We start from the raw sequence: 22,503 nt of genomic DNA, 5'->3' as shown, positions 1-22,503 counted from the left end.
GACTTTCCAATTAAAAAAAAAAAGTGGAGCAAGTGGGTCTTGAACCGACACTCATATGAAATGCAGTTTTACCCACATTGCCACAGTGATGGTCCCTAAGAATGTTCAATTTTAAAAATACTTAATCTTTTTTAAATTAAAGATTTTATTTTTATCACAAAGTCAGATATACAGAGGAAGAGAGAGACGGAGAAAATCCACCATCCAATGATTCACTCCCCAAGTGACCACAAAGGCTGGCGCTACACCGATCCGAAGCCAGGAGCCAGGTCTCCCACACGGGTACAGGGTCCGAAGGCTTTGGGCCGTCCTCGACTGCTTTCCCAAGCCACAAGCAGGGAGCTGGATGGGAAGTAGAGCTGCCAGGATTAGAACTGGCGCCCATATGGGATCCCGGCGTGTTTAAGGTGAGGACTTTAACTGCTAGGCCACCGTGCTGGGCCTAAAATACTTAGTCTTTCAAAATATTTAGATACAAATGTTACTGAGAAGTGGCACTTACTTAGTAACAGAATCTGAGCACAAGGTTTTAGTTCTGTTTGTGGAATGGGCACATTTTGGTTGTAAGGTCTGACTTCAGGACACTGGCAATGAAACAGGACTCTTGGCTCAGTCAGACCACTGGGAAAAATGGACTTTTAAAACAAATGATGCCAGAAGCTGATACTGGATGCCTACCTTGTGTGTACACGAGCCTTCCAGATGCAGTGTAGGATTTGGGGCAATGGCAAAACAACTTTTTTTTTTAATTGGAAAGACAGATTTACAGACAAGGAAAGAAAGATCTTACATCTGCTGTTCACTCCACAAGCAGCCTCAACAGCCAGAGGTGATCTGAAACCAGGAGCTCCTTCCGGGTCTCCCGGCAGGTGTAGGGTCCCAAGGCTGTGGGCCGTCCTCTCCCACTTTCCCAGGCCACCAGTCTCTCATGGCGCTCCCCTGCAACCTGAGAATCCCTGTCCAGATGCTCCCTCTTTTTAAAATCCCATCTGAAAGGCAGTGTGATAGAGAGAGATCTTCCGTATCTCTCTTGGCTCACTTCCCAAATACCCACAGAAGGCTGAAGCCAGGATCCTGGAATTCCATCCAGGTCTCCCATGTGCGTGGCCTCTCAGGAGCATCAGCAGGGAGCCCGACTAGCCAGAATTCAGGCTGGCAGGGTGACAGGGTGTCAGGGAGGGCTTAACTTGCTGTGCCACCATACCCAGCCCCTCTCTTCTGGCACTGGCTGTACATACACAATTGCACCCATACAGGCTGCCTTCCTGCAGACTGAGTCCCCAAGGGTCAGCACTGCTTTCCATTTAGTTTGGGGCCCAGGGCCTAACATAAAACAGATTATCAGCAGTGTCTCCCAGTGAGAAAGGATAACAGGGTCAGGGCAGCGGAGGGAGGGAGCATGACAGATGAGGCAGAAGGGCGAGGAGCAGTAGCAGCTCAGGGTTAGGGAGAACTCCACAGGGGCGCCTCCCCTCCTTAACTCGAAGCTACCATTATTTGACGCAAAGAAGAAAAAGAAAATTTGATGAACTTTATTGAACTGCAATGGCTACAATCTCTGTAGCACTATATGCCATCCCAACCTGGGCAATCAGCCACCCTGTCTCTCGAGTCTCACTTCTTGTCCTCCTCCTTCTTGTCTTTCTTGCCATCCTTGGTGGCCTGGGAGGCCAGGGAGCCCATGGCATTTCGAATGGCTTCATTGTTGGGATCCACACCTGGCAGGTTCTCCAGGACGCTCTGAAGGAACTCGGGGTCCTGCATCACGTCGTAATCATCCTCCTCCTGCAGGAAAGGCCGTGTTGGCGGGGCCCGGGGTGTGGCTGCTGGGGAGGCAGGCAGCGCTGTGCCCAGCCCCGCTGCCCGCCTGTGTGGGGCTAGGCCGGACGGCTGACCAAGAGCAGCAGAGGGCTGTGCTGGGGAAGGATGTGGTGCTACCCACACCCTCAGAGAGGATCCAGACACAGACACGCTGACTGCTGTGCACCAGAGCAGAGGCTAGGCACTGTGTTAACTGAGCTCGGGGGTGCAAGCAGATGCTGGCCACCAGAGACCTCAGCTCCTGCTCCCTTTCCCAGACCTGCTTCCCACTCCCTGGAAGATGACAACACAGAATTGTCAACAGGAATGGAAAACTGAGAACCCCAGGACCTCAATGCCCAACTCAGATCACCAGCATGGTGTGACTTCAGCATGGTTCCTGGATAGAAACGCGATCACATGCAGGCACAGGGTCACCGCCAAGCCTCACCTTAGCCGGCTCCGACGTGTCCATAGCTGAGTTGGCGTCCAGGTCTGCCGACTCGGCCTGGCCAAACTCTGGGGAGAGGAGGGCCATCCATTCAGTGCCACTGCCTGAGCCTGACAACAGGAGCAGCGCTGCACACGGGCTCCGGCCCTGACCCCTGACCCACCTGCACCTTGCAGGGACATCTGCATGGCATACGCAATCTGCTCCTCTTCTGTCATGCTGCTCAGGTCTGGGAGCCCCGAGCGGCTGAACTCCTGCTGGCTTATGGTCATCTTCAGCAGGGCGTCATCCGAGTCTAGTGCAAGCAAGAGGGACCCAGTGGATCTGGTGCCACATCCCATGCCCACCCACCGCAAAAGCCCCCACTTCAGGCCAGCCCTGCTGCACGCATACTCCTTACACACACACACACACACACACACACACACACACACTGCCCACCCCTGCCCTCGCCATGTAGCACCCTTAGGCCCAGGACGTTGGATTCCACCTCTTTCACCTTCAGCCCCAGCCGTGGCGATCCCAGCCTCCGCCGCAGAGGCAGCCGCTGCCCGCCGGGCCTCCTCTTCTTGCCGTTGCCGCTGCTCTTCCATAGAGACGCGCAGGGCCTGGGGAGGGGCAGCACAGAGTCAGGGGCGGCTACTCTCCAGCCCCACTCCTACTGGGAGCTGGGGTGTCAGCCGAGGGCGGAAAAGGAAGCAGGATAGGTGGGGAAGGAGCATGATGAAGAAAGCTAGGAGAAAGCGAGAGGGCTGACAGGCAGTGCGGGAGAGGACAACCCGGGGCAGGCCTGGAGTTTTGATGGAACATGTGAACGAGAAAGAGTCCAACACTGAAGCTGCCAGAGATCAGAGTGAGTGATGGGGAAGAGGGAGTGCAAGTGGGGTTGGGGCTGTTCAGGGCCCCACAAGGAGACCTTCATGGGCAGAAGGCAACAGAGATGGCCCTTGGGACTCTGCCAGGGTCAGCATGTACTCACCAGGGCCAGCTCGGGGTCAGCACTGGGATCCACTCCAAACTCAAAGTCACTGGCTCCCAGGCCCAGCATGGCACCGCCTTCCCCAGCCAGGATCGGAGAGCTGATGAGCGCGTCAGCCAGGCTGGGTCCAGGCGGCACCGTAACCAGGTGAGAACCAGTTCCATCTTTGCCATTCAGTGTGTTTACAAAGGCTGTCAGCTTTTCTGTGTTCACTTCCTGCGGGGAGAATATGGGGGTGCCCTGCTGAGGCCTTGCTCCCCATCCTCTGTCCTTGAGACCCCAGCAGTGGCTACCCTCCCACCCTGGGAGCACTCCCTGGGGCAAGGATCACTCTGTAACCAAACCAACACCCCTCATCCCCAGCTCCAAACCTTACTCACCTCTTCCCCAAAATTGATTATGTCAACATTGACTTTTTCTTTCTTGAGGCGCTTAGCCAGCTTCACCAGCTGCAAAGGAGAGAATCATCTGGAAACCAGTTCCGGGACCAGCCTAGTAGCCTAGCAGCTTAAGTCCTCACCTTGCACGCACTGCGTACCAGTTCTAATCCCAGCCACCCCACTTCCCATCCAGCTTCTGCTTGTGGCCTGGGAAAGCAGCTGTGGACAGCCCAAAGCCTTGGGACCCTGCACCCGCGTGAGACCCAGAAGAGGCTCCTGGCTTCAAATCAGCTTGGCTCTGGCCATATGGGGAGTAATCAACAGACAGAAGATCTTCCTCTCTGTCTCTCCTCCTCTCTATATATCTGACTTTACAATAAAAATAAAATAAATCTTAAAAAAAAAGAAAAAAAGAAAAGAGAAGAAACTAGTTCCACACTGAGTCGGGTATGGGGGTAAGAGTTTGCCTCAAGAAAGCAGACAGAAATGTGTGGCCCTCCCCAAAGTCCCCCAACAGAAACACCGGATCCCACACTCCACCTTCCCCTGCGCTGCTGCGCCCTGTGCACGCGCCAGGCTCGGCTAAGGGCCGGACGGCCTCACTCCCAGCCACGGGCTGTCACGTGCCACTCACATCCTTCTCGTTGTCCTCCACGGGGCTCCCGACGAAGGCGATGATGCGCATCTTGTGGTTCTTGCCCTGCCGGTGCTTCAGGGCCAGCTTGCAAAGGAAGAGCGAGGCCTGAGTCAGCCTCAGGCTGCCAGTGGCTCCTTCCGGGGTCCCAGCACCCCTGTTCTCTCACAGCCTCTGGGTATGCCAAGTCTACCTTCTTGCTCACGTGGATGACACCTCCCCTCCCCACCCTCCCCGCTGCGTCTCTCTCTGGGTAGGGGGCTGCTCACTGCTATGACTAGAGATTTTCTTCCCCTTCCACACTGTCACAAACTGGGACTCACACCGCCACATCACCTCCTTCCCACTCCACGCTCTCTCTCCCCCTCTGCCCTGGCTCTGGATCTAGACGACCGACAGGGGATGAAGAAAGGGAGGAACAAGCAAGGGCTCTCGGGACGACTCACGTGGGCCACGCGGATGCCAGTGCAGAAGGTGATCTTGCCCTTGGGCTGCACAGTGTGCAGCTTGGAGAGGATGCGGCCGGTGTCGGGGGTGAGCGTGGTCAGCACCTCACAGTCACTGGGACGCAGGCAGAGCATTTTAGACATCCCCAAACCAGGGCTGACTTCTCTTTTTAAAGATTTCTTTTCTTTTCTTTATATATTTACTTGAAAGGCAGGCAGACCTCTCAGCTGCTAATCCACTCCCCAAAGGCCAACAACAACCAGGGCGAGGCCAAATCAAAAACTAGTAGCCAAGACCTCACACCCAGCCTGCCACACGCAGCGCAGGGAACAAACAGCCAGCACCTCCTACAGTGTGCATTGGCTGGAAGCTGGACTGCAGGGCACAGCTGGGACTTGAACTCAATCTCTCTCTCTCTTTTAAAGATTTATTTACTGGGCCTGGCACAACAGAGCAGTGGTTGAGGTCCTCACCTTGAATGCGCCGGGATCCCATATGGGTGCTGGTTCTAATCCCGGCAGCCCCACTTCCCATCCAGTTCCCTGCTTGTGGCCTGGGAAAGCGGTTGAGGACGGCCCAAAGCCTTGGGACCCTGCATCCAAGACGGAGACCCAGAAGAGGCTCTGGCCTCCTGGCTTCGGATTCGCTCGGCTCTGGCTGCTGTGGCTGCTTGGAGAGTGAATCAACGGATTGAAGATCTTTCTGTCTCTCCTCCTCTCTGTATATCTGCCTTTCCAACAAAAATAAAATAAATCTTAAAAAAAAAACCTGTCTTTTGAAACTCTATCACTCTGCTCTTCAAATAAATACATCTTTAGGTACATACATATTGTATTAGCTGTACTTTCCTGTGAAGTTTCACCCTGAGGAGAGTGAGCAAAGGCGGGTTTATGAGCAGCCCAAAAGGCCAGCACCTCCTGTAGTGACAGCCCGCCGGCGCCAGCCCGTTCTGGTGGGAGCACCTCCAGCCACCTGCAGAGTCCCCGCCCCCTCCTGCCCACATACTTGGCAAGCGTGATGAGCCCCACGTTGTTCTCGGGGTTGCTGCGGGTCTTTGAGTGACACACGATGTTGACGGCGTCTTGCTGGGCCTGCAGTCTGGTGGGCAGGAAGTCCCCATTCCGCATGTACTCACTGTTGTCCACGCTGGGAGAGCAGGAGAGAGAGAAGAAAAGGGAATAATGAAAGGGGTCCCCCAAATGGCCTCTCTGGTTCAGGGATCCCTTCCAGACCCCTCCCAGTGGCAGCACTCCGCAGTCCTGGTGGAACTTAGAGGCAAGTGCAATCAGTGTTGTCTTAAATAAGGATGCAAAATGACCAGAGGAGTGAAATGCAATTGGATCTCCACAAATCTTTCTGCTCTGCACCTAAGGTTGTGAGCGAAGGGCATCTCACGAGCACTCCATCATAAGCTGCACTGGAGCACTGTAAAGCTTTGTCACGGGGACAGGCATTTCAAATGTGGGCAACAAGTAACTTTGAACATATTCACAGGGATACTTTCCAGGTCCATTAGTAGAGAGCTGGATCCAAAATGGAGTAGTTCAAACTTGACCTTGTACCCACACAGCATGCTGGCACCACAGGAAAAGCTTAACCTGAGAGGCCACATTGCCAACGCCAGTGAATACAATATGTTATATATATGCCAATTATGTAGGATGCCCACATCCCATAATGGAGTGTCTGGGTCCAACTCCTGCCTCTGAACGCAGCATCCTGCTCGTGTAGACCATGGGGAGCAGCAGTGACAGTTCAAGTGATTGACTCTGGGCAGCACTGAGTGCAGAGAAATACGATGTCATGCCTATAAAACTGTACCACATAATACAATGTAAACAACAATAATAAAAAAAAAAAGAAATACAATGTCAGCCCGTGGTTAACAGTGTCAACAGCAGGACTGAACTAAACGTGAGCCTGAGTGGATTTGGGATCTCATTCTATGCAACTTTGCACAATGTAGAAGAAGCCAGACAGCATGGAACACGGGCTCTTGCTCCCAGAGACCACACGGTGGCCAGCGAAGCAAAGCTCCTATGGAAGCGGGGAGGCTGGGCCCAGAGGACCCACTCCCTTTCAACTGGCAGGTAAAAAAACAAACAGGTGTGGGGCGGGCATCTGGTGAGTGAACCCATGATGGAAGCTGCTTCTATCCTTCAGTCTGTCTCTCCCCACGTCACAAATAAACATACACACACATAAAAAAATATGTGTGTGTGTATATATATACATATTTCCATTTTTTCCCTTGGTGTGATTTGTCTGATAACAGTGCAGAGGTAAGTAAGAAACCTCTGGATGGGACAGTATGTGGCATAGAAGGCTAAGCCTCAGACTGCAGCACTGACATTCCATGTGAGTGCCGGTTTGTGTTCTGGCTGCTCCACTTCCCATCCAGTTTCCTGCTTATGGCCTGGGGAATCCGTAGAGGATGGCTTAGCTCCTTGAATCCCTGCAGCCACATGGAAGACCCAGGAAAAACTCCAGCCTCCTGGCTACAGACCAGATATCTTTCTCCCTGTCTTTCAATGTATATATATTTTTTAATTTATATAGATACATTGCTTTTCTGAACTCTTTATTATTATTATTATTATTATTATTTTAAATCTTATGGTACAATTGCATAAAGTATAGGACTTCCTACCCCCTCCCCAAAACTCCAGCCCCCAAATGATTTTTCCCATAGGATCAGAATAGTATAGTCCTTCCTAAGCAGTCATACGTCCATCAGTCTGTTATTTAAGTGTGTCCTGACATTGCTGATACAGACAATGCCAGATAGCCCAGCATCCTATTGCTTAGATTTTTCTAATAGTTTCATTGGAAGTCCATCGTTGATTTGGAGGTAGAGCTGCATACTGCTGCATCTTCACATCTGGATACGATAATCTCCATTACACCATCACTATATTTTCCCTCATCAAATAAAAATAAATATTTTTAAAAAGAGGCTTCTGACAGACCCGGCAGGTCAGCGCAAGAAACATGATAGGAAACAGCCCAGAACAGGCCATGGAAAGCTACCCACTGGCATACACTTGGCAGACGTAGGGGCAAGACCAGGCTGAATCTGTCCACGTCATCCACTGGCAAATCCAGGCACCAGTGTGGGTCGACCTAGGTTCGGTTGCAGCAAAGACTAGTGCACAATATGGAATGCCGAGGTGAGGTTGCCTGTACCGGAGGGGACCGCAGCGCCCAACCAGCCTGAGAACAAGAAAGGAAGTAGGCAGAGCCAGCGGGGAAATAAGGGAGGGTTCCTTTGCTGGACAGCTACTCCCGCAGGAGAGCATAGGCTGGGATGGAGGCAGACCAGACTAGGCAGAGCTACCACACCTGTGCGCCTCATGTGGACTAGATCAGGGAAAAGCCAGGCTGGGCAGATTATCCCTACTGGTGCAAACAGAATTAAAGTGGGCGAGGGTTGTTTTGGGCAGCTGGAATCTGGGAGTGGGAGAGGCCTGGGAGGGTAATAGTGGGCTCATCCCTCTTGGGTTACCACTTCCACGGGAGGACATAAAACTAAACAGTGGCTGGGGTGGAATGGGGTGTGGGGCAGACTGGATTACTGCTACACTTACTGGCAAACCAGGGTAGGGGCGGGCCTGGCGGGGGTTATTGTGGGTCGCTCCAACTAGGCTGCAGCTCCCACTGGTTTAGGTGAGGGCCAAATATGTGCGGGGCAGAACCAGGCTGGACTGCAACACCCATTGGTTCCAGTGGAAGTCGGGAGTGAAAACAGAACCAACCCAGCAATTACAACCACCAGCTGATTGGAGCGATGGACGGTGCCTGGCCCTGTACTTGTTAGCACATACAAGAAGTTTCTTTGGAGATCTTCCTAATCTAAATGCTGGACTCAGAACCCTAACGAAGAAAAGGGAGAAGACAGAACAGGTCAACCAACCATCTCAGCTATGATGGACTATGTCAATCAGTGGATTTTTCAAAGACCTCATAGTGCTTGGAGTGGCGAGATTGACAGCGATTCATGACTGTTGCAACATCAAAACCACTCGAGCAAGAACCTCAGAGCATGCCCTACATCCGGGACTTGGGGAGGGTGGGAAATTGGGTTGGCCTTCTCCCTTAATACCCCCCTTTTAAACATGAAGGTAACAATATGGAAAACATACTAGTATTATCCACTTTCCTGTAGCCCTTGAACCTTCTTACTCTAACTAAGTATGTAAAGAATATAAAAATAAAAAAAAAAAAAATAAAAAAAAAAGAGGCTTCTGGAAAGAGGACAGAACAGATTGGACAACTATCCCAGCCCAACAATGATAGCAAATATCTGGGTGAATGGAGACTCTGAGGTGGACTACGTCAGCCAGCGGACATGGAAAGTGTTCCCTCATCCTTGGATCGGTGAGAACGACTAAAACTACCTGGGCAGAACCCTTGGGGCGTGATCCATATCAGGACCCTGGATCGATACTGGGTGGCCATTCCCCAAGCCTGGGTGCTAGGGCAGCTGGGAGGCTGGGTATGGCTTCTCCCCTTGTCTCTCCACTACCCCCAGATACCAGAAAAAGAAATGGAAAACTTGGAAACAATGATCACATCCACTTTTCCCTAACCCTCCATTCTCCCCACCCTGATCAACTATGTAAAGATCATCTAAAATAAAATTTGAAAAAAAAAAAAAAAAAGAAAGAAAAAAGCAGCTTCTGGAAATAAGTATACAGAAAAGGGAACCCAGGGCAGTGTTCAAAATCTTACTCTGCTATTTACTAACTCCAGAACTGCTGAGTTGCTCCAGGTCCAGCTGCCTTCCGTGTCACATGCAGCCACCCTTATGGAGTTGCCACCAGAATCACTGAACACCCAGTAAGCATCAAGCAGACTGGTTCTTCCAGCAGAAGCTCCATCGGCTCCCCTACACAGCCTCTAACGGAGGTCAAGGGCTGCCTCTGCTGGCCAGGCATGGATCCTCTTTCCCCTTCCCTCTCCCGCCCCTGACAGATTAATTCCAATCATTCTTCCAGCAAGGAAGCACCTGCCTCACTGCAGCCAAGAAAGCAGCCCTCCAAAGGCAGGAAGCAAGGAGCCTTTTGAGACTAGAGCATCACTAGAGTGGAGGGGATGGAGATCAGCATATGGGCAGGGAGGGGACAAAGAATCGGAGTAAAAGACGGGGGCATGAGGTGCTGTTCTCGTGGTGGAGCAGGTTAAGCCTCTGACAACGAGTTGAGTGCTGGCTGGAGTTCCAGCTAATGCACCTGGGAAGTCAGCACAAGATGCCCAGGTGCGTGGGGCCCTGCCACCCACGTGGGAAACCTGAGTGAAGATCTTGACTTCTGGCTGCAAGGGGATTAAGACCCAGTTGAGGCCATTTGGGGAGTGAGAGAGAATGGTCTCTCTCTCTCTCTCTAACTTTCTTTTTTTTTTTTTTTTATTTTTTTTTTAAAGATTTATTTTTATTATTTTTTCATTGGAAAGGCGGATATACAGAGAAGAGAGACAGAGAGGAAGATCTTCCGTCCGATGATTCACTCCCCAAGTGAGCCGCAACGGGCCGATACTATGCCGATCCGAAGCCAGGAGCCTCTTCCGGGTCTCCCACGCAGGTGCAGGGTCCCAAAGCTTTGGGCCGTCCTCGACTGCTTTCCCAGGCCACAGGCAGGGAGCTGGAAGGGAAGCGGGGCTGCCGGGATTAGAACCGGCGCCCATATGGGATCCCGGGCGTGCAAGGCGAGGACTTAACCACTTGCGCCACCGCGCCGGGCCCTCTCTCTAACTTTCAAAGTAGCAAGTATATAAAGAACAGGGGCAGGACCTGGTGTGATAACTCAATTAGCTGTTCCTCACTTTGCAAGTGCAGGGATCTCACACGGGCGCTGGTTAGTGTCCCCGCTGCTTCACTTCCCACCCAACCCCCTGGTTGTGGCCTGGGAAAGCAGTAGAGAATGGTCCAAGTGCTTGGGCCCCTGCACCCACATGGGAGACCCGGAAGGAAACCTGTGCCTCTGGATCAGTTCAGGTCTGCCTGTTGTGGTCATTTGGGGAGTGAACCAGTATGTGGAAGATTTTTCAGTCTCTCCTTCTCTAAATCTGCCTTTGCAATATAAATAAATAAATCGAAAAAAAAAAAAAAAAAGGAAGGAGCAGCATGGGGGAGGGAAGCCACATTGCAGCACAGCACGCAAAGTCCCTGCTTGCAAGGTCATCATCCCGTCCTGGAGATTATGAGTACCAATCCACTTCAGTCCAGTTCCCTGTTGACGTGTCTGGAAGGCATCGGAAGGCGGATCAAACACCTGGGCCCCTGCTACCCACAACGGAGACCTGGTTGGAGTTCTGGGCTCCTGGCTTAGGCCTGAAGCAGCCTAATGCAGCCCTTGGGAAGTGAATAAGGTAGACAGAAGATCAACGTGTCCTTCCTTCTCTCTCTGTAGCTCTGCCTTTCAAATAAAGACATCTTTAAGTGGGGAAAAAAAAAAAGGGGAGGTTGGTAAAAAGCAGCGAGAAGTGACAGGAGAACCAGGCAAATGTTCCACTTTGTTACAACCTAGAACCACTGGGGGGCAGTGCTGGCACTGGTGAAAACAGATCCCTCCCCTCTCATACACAACCAGGCCCTGGGCCAGGGCAGATGTTTGGTACAGCTGTAGGGACACTGCTTAGCCAGGACACATTCCATGCTGGAACTGGGTGTCCATCCCAGTTCTGTTTCCAGCTGCTATTGTGCAGTCTGTGAGGAAGCAGGGGATAGTTCCAGTGGCAGGGTCCCTAGCACCCCGAACCACGTGGGGTACTCACATGCAGACCTGGGCTCCTAGTTCAGCCTAGGCCAGAGCCAGCTGTTGCAGGCATCTGGAGAGTGTAACAGCAAATGGAAGGTCTGTTAACTCTAATTCTCTCTCTTTTTTAAAGATTTATTTATTTTTATTGGAATGGCGGATATACAGAGAGGAGGAGAGACAGAGAGGAAGATCTTCCATCCATTGATTCACTTCCCAAGTGACCATAACAGCCAGAGCTACGCCAAACTGAAGCCAGGAGCCAGGAGCTCTTTCAAGTCTCCCACGCAGGTGCAGGATCCCAAGGCTTTGGGCCGTCCTCGGCTGCTTTCCCAGGCCACAAACAGGGAGCTGGATGGGAAGTGGAGCAGCCAGGATTAGAACTGGAGCCCATATGGGATCCCGGCGCATTCAAGGCGAGGACCTTTAGTGGTTAGGCCACTGCGCCAGGCCTTCTTTCTTTCTTTTTAGGGATCTGCTAATTTATTTGAACAGACTAACAGAGAGGAAAAAGAAGAGACAGCGAGACCCTTCTTTATCCATTGTTTACTCCCAGACTGGCTGCCAACAGCCCCTACACCAGGCTGAAACCAGGAGTCAGGAATTTCATGCTGGATTCCATCTCCCACATGGGCAGCAGGGCACAACTACTCCAGCCATCCTGTGCCTTTCCATTGCTTCAGCAGAAAGCCGGCAGCTGGACCAGACGTGGAACAACAAGGACCCACACTGGAACTCTGACAGCCCTGTATCCAATGCTGCTCCCCACCCCTACTGCTTTCCATTTCACATCGATTAAAAAAAAATAATACACATTTAAAAATATTTTTCAGAAATCCAAATTGGAAAAGAGAAAATGAAATTCTCTCTAACGACATGATTCTCTACCTTGGAGAACCAAAAGACTCAGTCAGGAGACTATTGGAACTCATAAAAGACATTGGCAGGGTAGCAGGATATAAAATTAATGCACACAAGTCAATGGCACTAGTGTACACAAATAATTCCATGAATAACAAAGAAATTTTAAATACAGTTCCCTTTGAAATAGAGGAGAGGAATCTTAAATACCTAGGAATTGGGCCCAGTGGCATGGCCTCGCGGCTAAAGTCCTCGCCTTAAACGCGCCAGGATCCCATAAGGGCACCGGTTCTAATCCCGGCAGCTCCACTCCCATCCAGCTCCCTGCTTGTGGCCTGGGAAAGCAGTGGGGGACGGCCCAAAGCCTTGGGACCCTGCACCCGCGTGGGAGACCTGGAAGAAGTTCCTGGATCCTGGCTTCGGATCGGCATAGCATCGGCCGCTGCGCTCACTTGGGGAGTGAATCATCGGACAGAAGATCTTCCTCTCTGTCTCTCCTCCTCTCTGTATATCTGACTTTTCGATAAATAAATAAATTTTTTAAAAATACCTAGGAATTAAGCTAACTAAATATGTGGAAGACCTCTATGACAAAAACTGCAAAACATTAAAAAAGGAAACAGAAGATGACCTTGAAAAATGGAGAAACTTACCATGTTCCTAGATTGGCAAGATCAACATCATCAAAATTACCACAGTACCAAAAGCAATATACAGATTTAACACAATCCCAATTTAAATACCAACAACATTCTCTTCAGAAATAGAAAAAATGATACAAAAGCTCATGTGGAACCACAAAAGACCATGAATAGCCAAAGCTATTCTGAAAAATAGAACTGAAGCAGGAGGAATCACAATTCCAGACCTCAAGACATGCTACAGAGCAGTGGTTAGCAAAACAGTCTGGTACTGGTACAGAAACAGAGAAGAAGATCAGTGGAACAGAATAGAAACACCAGAAGGGAGCCCACACATGTATAGTCAACTAATCTTTGACAAGAAAACTGAAAACAATCCAGGGGAAAATCCTGGTCTCTAACAAATGCTATTGGGACAACTGGATAGCAGCTTGCAGAATTAAGAAGCAAGACCCACACCTGTCATATTATACAAAAATCAACTCTAAATGGATCAAGGACTTAAATCTACACCCAGAAACCATCAAAGTATTAAAGGAAAACATAGGAAACACACTCCAAGATATAGGAACAGGGAAAATTTATTAGAAAAGACGCCAAAAGCAAAGGCAACCAAAGCCAAAATGAACAAATGGGACTACATCAAACTAAAAAGCTTCTGTACAGCAAAGGAAACATCAACAAAGTGAAGAAGCAACTAACAGAATGGGAGAAAATTTTTGTACACTACACAAGTGATAGGGGACTAATATCCAGGATTTACAAAGAGCTTCAGAAACCCAGGAACAGCAAAACAAAGCAACCCTGTAACAAAATGGGCAAAGGAAATGAACAGATACTTTTCAAAAGAACAGATTCAAATGGCTAACAGACATAAGAAAACATGCTCAGGCTCCCGAGCCATCAGAGAGATATAAATGAAAACCACATTGAGGTACCACCTCACTCCAGTGAGATCAGCCTGACATTCAGAATTCAACTAACAACACCTGCTGGCATGGATGTGGGGAGAAAGGTACCCTCCTTCACTGCTGGTAGGAGTGTAAGCTAATACAACCACTGTGGAAGTCTGTATGGAGAGTGCTTAGAGAACTGCAAATAAATCTGCCATATGACCCAGCTATCCCGCTGCTAGGAATATGCCCAATTGAAATGAAATCTGCATATGAGAAGGGGATCTGTAATCCTACATCTGCAGCACTACAATCTACAATAGCAAAGACATGGAAACAATCCAGATGTGCGTCCAAAGAAGAGTGGTTAAAGAAAGTGTGGTACATCTACTCCATGGAATATCATTCAACTGTTAAGAATGAAATCATACTATTTACAACTAGGTGGTCCCAAGTACAGAGCATTATGCTCAGTGAAATGAGTCAGTCACAAAAGAATAAATACCATATGTTCTCTCTTACATAAAGAAACCAGCATGGGGCCCGGCGCGGTGGCGCAGTGGTTAAGGTCCTCGCCTTGCACGCCTGGGATCCCATATGGGTGCCAGTTCTATCCCGGCAGCCCCGCTTCCCTTCCAGCTCCCTGCCTGTGGCCTGGGAGGGCGGTCGAGGACGGCCCAAAGCTTTGGGACCCTGCACCCGCGTGGGAGACCCGGAAGAGGCTCCTGGCTTAGTATCGGCATAGTATCGGCCCGTTGCGCTCACTTGGGGAGTGAATCATCGGATGGAAGATCTTCCTCTCTGTCTCTCCTCTCTGTATATCCACCTTTCCAATGAAAAAATAATAAAAATAAATCTTAAAAAAAAAAAGAAACCAGCATGGAAGGTATAACTTCAATAACCTGTTCCATACTGTTTTTGTTTTGTTTTGGCTACACCCCATGTATTTTGATGTTTTTTATTTCAGTTTTATTTATCCCAAAAATAAATTAAAATAAAAACAAATTTATATTTTATAAAATTTATATTTTTACAAAATTTTATATTTTTTTTTCCAGGGACCTGCATTGTGGTGCAACAAGTCAAACTGCTACTGTGGATGTCAGAATCCCATATGGGTGCTGGTTCCAAGTCCCCGTTGCTCCACTTCCCACCCAGCTCCCAGGTTATGTGCCTGGGAAAGTAGCAGAGGATGGCCCAAGGTCTTGTGCTCCTGCACCCACATGGGAGACCCAAATGGAGCTCCAGGCTGCTGGACTGAGCTGGGCCCAGCCTCTGCTGCCGGCTGCCAGTCAGGGAGCAAACTAGAGGATAAATGATCTCTCCGTGTCTTCCATACGCTCTTCTAACTCTGCCTTTTGAATAAACAGATCACAAGTATTTTTTAGTGGCATCCTCTAAAAACTCATCTATTTAAGTAATTAATTTCAGGGGTACAGGAGAGATGTAAAGACAGATTCCTGTCAGTCTTCTTCTCAAATGCCTGCCAAAAGCCAGGGCTGGCTCAGGGCGAAACCAAGCAGCAGAAACTGTGGGGCCCGGCGCAGTGGCGCAGTGGTTAAGGTCCTCGCCTTGCACACCCGGGATCCCATATGGGCGCCAGTTCTATCCCGGCAGCCCCACTTCCCTTCCAGCTCCCTGCCTGTGGCCTGGGAAAGCAGTCGAGGACGGCCCAAAGCTTTGGGACCCTGCACCCACGTGGGAGACCCGGAAGAGGCTCCTGGCTTCGGATCGGCATAGTATTGGCCGTTGTGCTCACTTGGGGAGTGAATCATCGGACGGAAGATCTTCCTCTCTGTCTCTCCTCTCTGTATATCCGCCTTTCCAATAAAAAAATAATAATAAATAAATCTTTAAAAAAAAAAAAAAAAGAAACTCGAGCTGTGTCACCAGCTGCCAACCAGGCCTCCACCGCACACACTCCTGGGATGCAGGAACCCCAAGGGAGACTCACTCACTACGCCAGACGCCCACCTTAAGTACCACTTGTTCACAGCCTTGCCTCCATCACCCCCGGACAGTCTTCTATGCACAGGCCGGGGCTCAATTTGCTCGGCTTGGCATTTATGGGCTTCGGCCTGAGTCCATTTTCCAAATAAAATCTAAGGAGGGAACTACCTGCACCCCCAAATCCCTTTTTGTGAGTCTCCCTAGTCTCCCCCATTCCCTCACGTGCTGCCTGTTCCCCCTTCAGCTCTCCTGCCCAAGCCCTTCCCCTACATGTCAAGGGTTCCCCCTTTATTATCAAGCCAAGGGCCCCTCCATACCCACATACCACCGTGACTAACTGCTGCCCAGCGCCACACGTTTCACCAGCTGGGCTGTCCGACAGGTCGACGTTAGGATGGCTCTAATTTTATAGACCAAAAAAGTGAGAGAGCTACCAACACACAATGAAATACCAGAAAATAGCAGAAAACACAGGTGTGGGGAATCTGAATCCACTCAAACATAGCACTCCCATTGACACCCGAGTTTCATACAAACAAACCGTCTACGTCCCAATCAATATTTGGCTCGTATATATAACTGTCTCTTTTTCATATAAAAAGTTATCGCCGGCAGGTGAAGCTGCGGCCTGCAAAGTCGGCATCCCATGAGTGCCAGCTCAAGCTCCGACGCTCCACTTCCAATCCAGCTCCCCTTTACTTCGCCCGGGAAAGCAGTGAAAAATGCCCCCTGTGTTTCGGCCCCTGCCACTCGAGCGGAAGACCCTGCAGCAGCTCCTGGCTTCTGCCCTCAGGCTGGTTCAGCCCTGCAGACACCTGGGGACCGAGCCAAAGAAAAGAACATCTCTTCTCTCTAACTTTCTGCCTTGCAAATAAACTTAACAAAAAAAAAAAAAAAAAAAAAAACAGTTACAGAGGGAGAGAATCTTCCATCCACTGGTTCATCCCCAAATGGCTACAACGACCTCCTACAAGAAACTCTGGCTTGAAGGCAGAGACCGAAAAACAAAGCTGCTGGTCTGGGTCAGAGCCTTTTTCGAGGAACCCTGGGCTTGTAGCTGGGCTCCCCCACTTCAGCTGTGTGACTAACATCGTCGCGACCCAGTGTCCTGACCCGCGGTGCACAGGGGGCAGCAGGAGTCGGGGGTCCCAGGGTCCCGGGGTCCCAGGGTCCCGGGGTCCCCGGGCCTGTCCCCTCTCGGCCCACGGATGACTCAGGGAGTTGAGGAGCTCCCTTCCTCCGCGCCGCGGAAGGCGTCCCGTCCATCAGCCCTCCGTCCCCACGCCAGGTCCGCCCCTGCCCCGTCGCTCCACGCGCCCCCGCCAGCCCAGAGCCGCCCCTACAAGTCGCCAAGTCGTTGCTCACCAAACCATAGTACTTTCCAACACCATCTTGACTCTTTCCTCCCTCCCCGACCGGCTCTTCCACTGGGGAACAACAGCTCCAGCAATTGGCCGTAGGCTCGTCACCAATTACAGGTCTCGGCGCTTCCGGTGACTTCCTCCTCCAGCCTGCTCCCGTTGGCTTCTGGGAGTTGTAGGCGCCGCTAAACTACAAGGATGTTGTGGGTGGGCAGGAGGTGGAGGCGGTTGCTGCGGTAACACCAGGGAAAAAACCGGACCCACCTGCATCTGCCTGGCCCTTGCACTCCCAGGTGGGGTTCCCTGCGGAATGGAGCCTCAAGAAGCTGCATAGGAACGTTTGTTTGAAAATACCGTAGATACGGGAACCAGGGCGTGGGCAGGCCTGGTGGGGGTTATTGTGGGTCGCTCCGACTAGGCCTCAGCTCTCACTGATTTACGTGAGGGCCGAGTGTGTACTGGGCAGAATCAGGCTGCACTGCAACACCCATTGGTTCCAGTGGAAGTCGGGGCTGGAACAGAACCAGCCCAGCAATTGCAACCACCAACTGGTTGGGGCGATGAACCCTGCCAGAGCCCGTACTTGCTAGTACATTCAAGAATCTGGTCTGGGATCACCTCAGACAAAGTTTCTTTGGGGATCTCCCAAAGAATCGAACTGCCGGACTCAGAACCCTAACGATGAAAAAAAGTGCAGATTCCATGGTCTGCCGTGGAGTGCAAATGCCAGAGCCAAGCCTCCTCAGTGGCTCAGATGGAGCAGTGGACAGCAAAACCAGGTGGACATGGAGGATATGGCAGTCCATCGGAACCCTCAGAGGACACCTGGAATCATAAACAGAAGACAGAACAAATCAATCAACTACCCCAGCAAAGAATTGGCAGGGAAAAACAGGGCAAACAGAGACTCTTAAGGTGGACTCTGTCAGCCAGTGGATTCTGCAGGGACTTCCTCTTGCTTGGAATGGCGAGATCGGCAGCAATTCATAATTGATGAACTAGCAAAACAACCTAAGCAAGACCCTCGGAGCATAACCCACATTGGGGACTTGGTTTGGGTGGGAGACTAGGTGGTGCTTCTCCCTTTTCTCTCCCTTTACCAGAGATACACACACAAAAAAATGTGGAAATAATAGTCTTACCCACTTTCCTGTAGCCCTTGAACCTTTATGCCCTAATTAACTATGTCAAAATTGTCAAAAATAAAGAAAAGAAAAAGAAAATGCTGTGGATATGTTTGTTCCAACATCATCACACCCCAGTCCCCTGCCTCCCATAGCACTCAGTTCTAACTAGCTGTTGTACTGGCAAATTGAGTTTGCTTCCATAGCGCTCTCCTACATTTAATCAAGAGCAGAAGAGACATTCATCTAGCACTCCCTGAGCCCAGCACAGAGTCGACACCAGCAAACTCTACTACTAGTGACATTCAAAATTACTTCATTTCCTCTTCCATTCCGGTCTAGGCCTCCATTTTTTCTCAACGAAAATGGAAAACCCAGGTCGCTACCTTTTTTATTTTTATTTTTAAGATTAGTTTGGGCCCCACACGATGGCTTACTTGACTAATCTTCCGACTGCAAGAGCAAACATCCTATATGGGTGCTTGTTCCTGACCCAGCTGCTCCACTTCTCATCCAGCTTCCTGCTAATGGCCTGGAAAAGCAGTGGAGGATGGCTGAAAGCTTTGGAAACCTACATCCACATGGGAAACCTGAAAAAGCTCTTGGTTCCAGGCTTAAGATTGGCTCAGTTTGAGCCATTACACGCATTTGGGGAGTGAACTAGTGGGTGAAAGATCTTTCACTCTGTGATTCCTTCTCTCTCTGTAAATCTGCTTTTCTTGTTGATTTTTGAAGGATTTATTTTACTTTTATTGGAAAGTAAGATACAGACAGGAGGAGAGACAGGGAGGAAGATCTTCCTTCTGATGATTCACTCCCCAAGTGACTGCAACAGTCAGTGCTGTACCAATCTGAAGCCAGGAACCAGGAACTTCCTCCAGGTCTGCCATGCAAGTACAGGGTCTGAAGGCTATGGACTGTCTTTGACTGCTATCCCAGGTGAAAGGCAGGAAGCTACATGGGAAGTGAGGTTGCCGGGATTAGAACCCATGCCCATATGGTACCCCGGTGCTTGCAAGGCTAGGACTTCAGCTGCTAGGTTACCATACCAGGTCCATAAATCTGCTTTTCTAATTTAAAAATAAATAAATAATCTTAAAAAAAAAAGAATGTGAAGCAACTGGGACACGAACGCATGCCATAAGGGATGCTAGTGCCACAGAAGGGAATTACCCTGGGCCTGGCGGCATGGCCTAGTGGCTAAAGTCCTTGCCTTGAATGTGCCAGGATCCCATATGAGTGCCAGTTCTAATCCCGGTAGCTCCACTTCCCATCCAGCTTGTGGCCTGGGAAAGCAGTCAAGGATGGCCCAATGCTTTGGAACCCTGCACCCGTGTGGGAGACCTGGAGAAAGTTCCTGGCTCCTGGCTTCGGATCGGCATAGCATTGGCCGTTGCGTTACTTGGGGAGTAAATCATCAGATGGAAGATTTTCCTCTGTCTCTCCTCCTCTCTGTATATCAGACTTTCCAATAAATAAATGAATCTTAAAAAAAAAAAGAAGAAGGGAATTAGCCTGAAACGTTGTTACCACACTGGCCAAGGATTAAGTATATTGTAAACATGTAAAGCAGGGAGGGGACATTGCCAACATTCCTGGTAGACACCACTGCAAGTCCTGTCTGCTCATTTTTTAAAAAAAGGTTTATTTTTATTTCAAATCCAAATTTAGGGCCCAATGCAATGGCGTAAAGGCTAAAGTCCTTGCATTGAACACGCCAGGACCCCATATGGGTGCCAGCTCTAGTCGCAGCAGCTCTGCTTCCCATTCAGCTCCTGCTTGTGGCCCGGGAAAGCAGTCGAGGACGGCCAAAAGCCTTGGGACCCTGCACCCACGTGGGAGACCTGGAGGAAGTTCCTGGCTCCTGGCTTCGCGTCAGTGCGGCACCGGCCATTAGGCCACTTGAGGAGTGAATCATCAGGTGGAAGATCTCCCTCACTGTTTCTCCTGCTCTCTGTATATCTGATTTTTGCAAAAGGAATAAAATAAATTTAAGAAAATAAAAAAGCAAATGAGATTCCAGCGCTTACAAATACCTTTCTGAAGAGCTGAGACTGATGTACTCAAAATATTAGCACATATGAGGACCTGATCCTTGATACTATTATTTTGGTTGTCTTTTCGGTTATAGAACGTTTACATATGGGCCTTGTTTGTATCTGAATATAAATGCAGTTATAGAATAATCATGGCAGCTGTTCACCACTAGAGGGCCTCAAAAGCAGCTAGTCCTTTGAGCAGCTGTGTGAATATTTAAGTCATCAAAGCAGAGAGAACTTTAATGACTAAAACACATTCAGACCAAATTTCTTGGTGAGAAGTGTCTGCTTATCCACCCTCTAAGAAAGCTGGGTCTGTGGACAAAACTCAGTTCAAAATTGAGGCATCCCAATTCCTCTTTCAATCCCACTGTTGACCTCTCCATATGCCTTTTTCTTTCCAATGATTCTCACCATCACCTAGCCCAACTTCCCTTCATGTCACTGCCATACCCATTAAAAAAAAAAAAATTCATTCTGGGGCTTGGTGAAGTAGCCTAGCAGCTGAAGTCCTAGCCTTACAAGCATCGGGATCCCACATAGCTGCCGGTTCTAATCTCGGCGACCCTGCTTCCCATCCAGCTCCCTGCTGGTGGCCTGGGAAAGCAGTCAAGAATGGACCAAAGCCTTGGAACCCTGCGCCCGTGTGGAAGACCCAGAAGAGGTTTCTGGTTCCTGGCATTGCATCAGTGCAGCTCCAGCAGTTGCAGCCACTTGAAGATTGAATCATTGGACAGATCTTCCTCTCTGTGTATCTGACTTTCCAATGAACATAAACATTTAGGCCCAGTGGCGTGGCCAAGCGGCGGCTGAAGTCCTCGCCTTGAACGCCCCAGGATCCCATATGGGCACCAGTTCTAATCCCAGTGGCTCCACTTCCCATCCAGCTCCCTGCCTCTGGCCTGGGAAAGCAGTCAAGGAAGGCCCAACGTTGGGACCCTGCACCTGTGTGGGAGACCTGGAAGAGGTTCCTGGCTCCTGGCTTCGGATTGGCATAGCATCAGCTGTTGCGCTCACTTGGACAATGAATCATCGGATGGAAGATCTTCCTCTCTGTCTCTCCTCCTCTCTGTATATCTGACTTTCCAATAAATAAATAAATCTTTAAAAAAAATAAATAAACACTTAAAAATTCATTTTGGTCTAATTTTGTTAAGATTAATCTGAATTGGGCCCAATGCAGTGGCTTGGCAGATAAAGTCCTCGCCTTCAAAGCACCAGGATCCCATATGCATGCCAGTTCTAATTCTGGCAGCCCTACTTCCCATCCAGCTCCTGCTTGTGGCCTGGGAAAGCAGTCAAGGACGGCCCAAAGCCTTGGGACCCTGCACCCATGTGGGAGACCTGGAGAAAGTTCCTGGCTCCTGGCTTCGGATCGGCACAGCTCTGGCTGTTGTGGTCACTTGGGGAGTGAATCATCGGACAGAAGATCTTCCTCTCTGTTTCTCCTCCTCTCTGTATTTCTGACTTTGCAATAGAAAAAATAAATAAATCTTTTAAAAGATTAATGTGAATCATTTTTTATTTTTTATGATTTTTATTTTTTAAAGATTTATTTTTATTATTTTTTTTTATTGGAAAAGCAGATATACAGAGAGGAGAGACAGAGAGGAAGATCTTCCGTCCGATGATTCACTCCCCAAGTGAGCGCAACGGGCCGATGCTATGCCGATCCGAAGCCAGGAGCCTCTTCCGGGTCTCCCACGCGGGTGCAGGGTCCCAAAGCTTTGGGCTGTCCTTGACTGCTTTCCCAGGCCACAAGCAGGGAGCTGGATGGGAAGCGGGGCTGCCGGGATAGAACTGGCGCCCATATGGGATCCCGGGCGTGTAAGGCGAGGACCTTAACCACTGCGCCACCGTGCCGGGCCCCTATTTTTTTTATGATTTTTAGATAGTTGATTAGAGTGTGAGGGGTCAAGGGCTAGAGGAAAGTGGGTAAGAACATTGTTTTCACCTTATGTTTTCTCCTTCCTGTATCTGGGGGAAGGGGAGAGATAAACAGAGAAGCCACACCCAGCCTCCGACCACCCAGGGTCCCTGATGTGGGGCGTGCTCCAAGGGTCCTGCTCAAGTGGTTTTGATAGTTAAACAGTTCTGTATTGCTGCCAATCTTGCCGCTCCAATCACGATATCTCTCCAGTCGCCACCGGCTGACATCGTCCACCTTGGAGTTCTGCCCAGGTATTCAGTG

General features: G+C 50.0%; 1 protein-coding gene across 2 annotated transcripts; it reads right to left on the bottom strand.

The window, feature by feature from the left end:
* Positions 1-1,517: 1,517 nt before the first annotated feature.
* PSMD4 (proteasome 26S subunit ubiquitin receptor, non-ATPase 4) lies at positions 1,518-17,261 on the bottom strand. Of its 2 annotated transcripts, none has more exons than XM_040999209.1 (10): positions 17,154-17,261; positions 5,697-5,837; positions 4,691-4,805; positions 4,245-4,331; positions 3,611-3,679; positions 3,231-3,446; positions 2,742-2,859; positions 2,415-2,546; positions 2,252-2,319; positions 1,518-1,785 (listed from the first exon to the last, which is right to left on the bottom strand). In XM_040999209.1, exons 1-10 carry the CDS (start codon positions 17,177-17,179, stop codon positions 1,615-1,617), a joined length of 1,143 nt encoding a protein of 380 aa, XP_040855143.1. In that variant the 5' UTR covers positions 17,180-17,261; the 3' UTR covers positions 1,518-1,614. The 2 variants fall into 2 exon arrangements, with proteins under 2 accessions (XP_040855143.1, XP_040855145.1); XM_040999211.1 differs by having other exon boundaries at positions 2,751-2,859.
* Positions 17,262-22,503: the final 5,242 nt, after the last annotated feature.

The sequence above is a fragment of the Ochotona curzoniae genome, unplaced genomic scaffold (assembly GCF_017591425.1).
Source record: "Ochotona curzoniae isolate NIBS_2020 unplaced genomic scaffold, NIBS_Ocur_1.0 scaffold_1037, whole genome shotgun sequence".
In the NCBI taxonomy this organism is placed as follows: domain Eukaryota; kingdom Metazoa; phylum Chordata; class Mammalia; order Lagomorpha; family Ochotonidae; genus Ochotona; species Ochotona curzoniae.
Note: the sequence above shows the minus strand (reverse complement) of the source record. Positions and strands in the feature narration are given on the sequence as shown.

Bases quoted from the DNA above. Each gene is read 5' to 3' on its own strand.
- PSMD4 (XM_040999209.1), bottom strand. From the start codon at position 17,179: ATGGTGTTGGAAAGTACTATGGTTTG. The intron at 5,838-17,153 runs GTGAGCAACGAC...CTGCTCTCCCAG, and splicing joins TTGGAAAGTACTATGGTTTG to CGTGGACAACAGTGAGTACA. The intron at 4,332-4,690 runs GTGAGTCGTCCC...TTCCTTTGCAAG, and splicing joins CTGGCATCCGCGTGGCCCAC to CTGGCCCTGAAGCACCGGCA.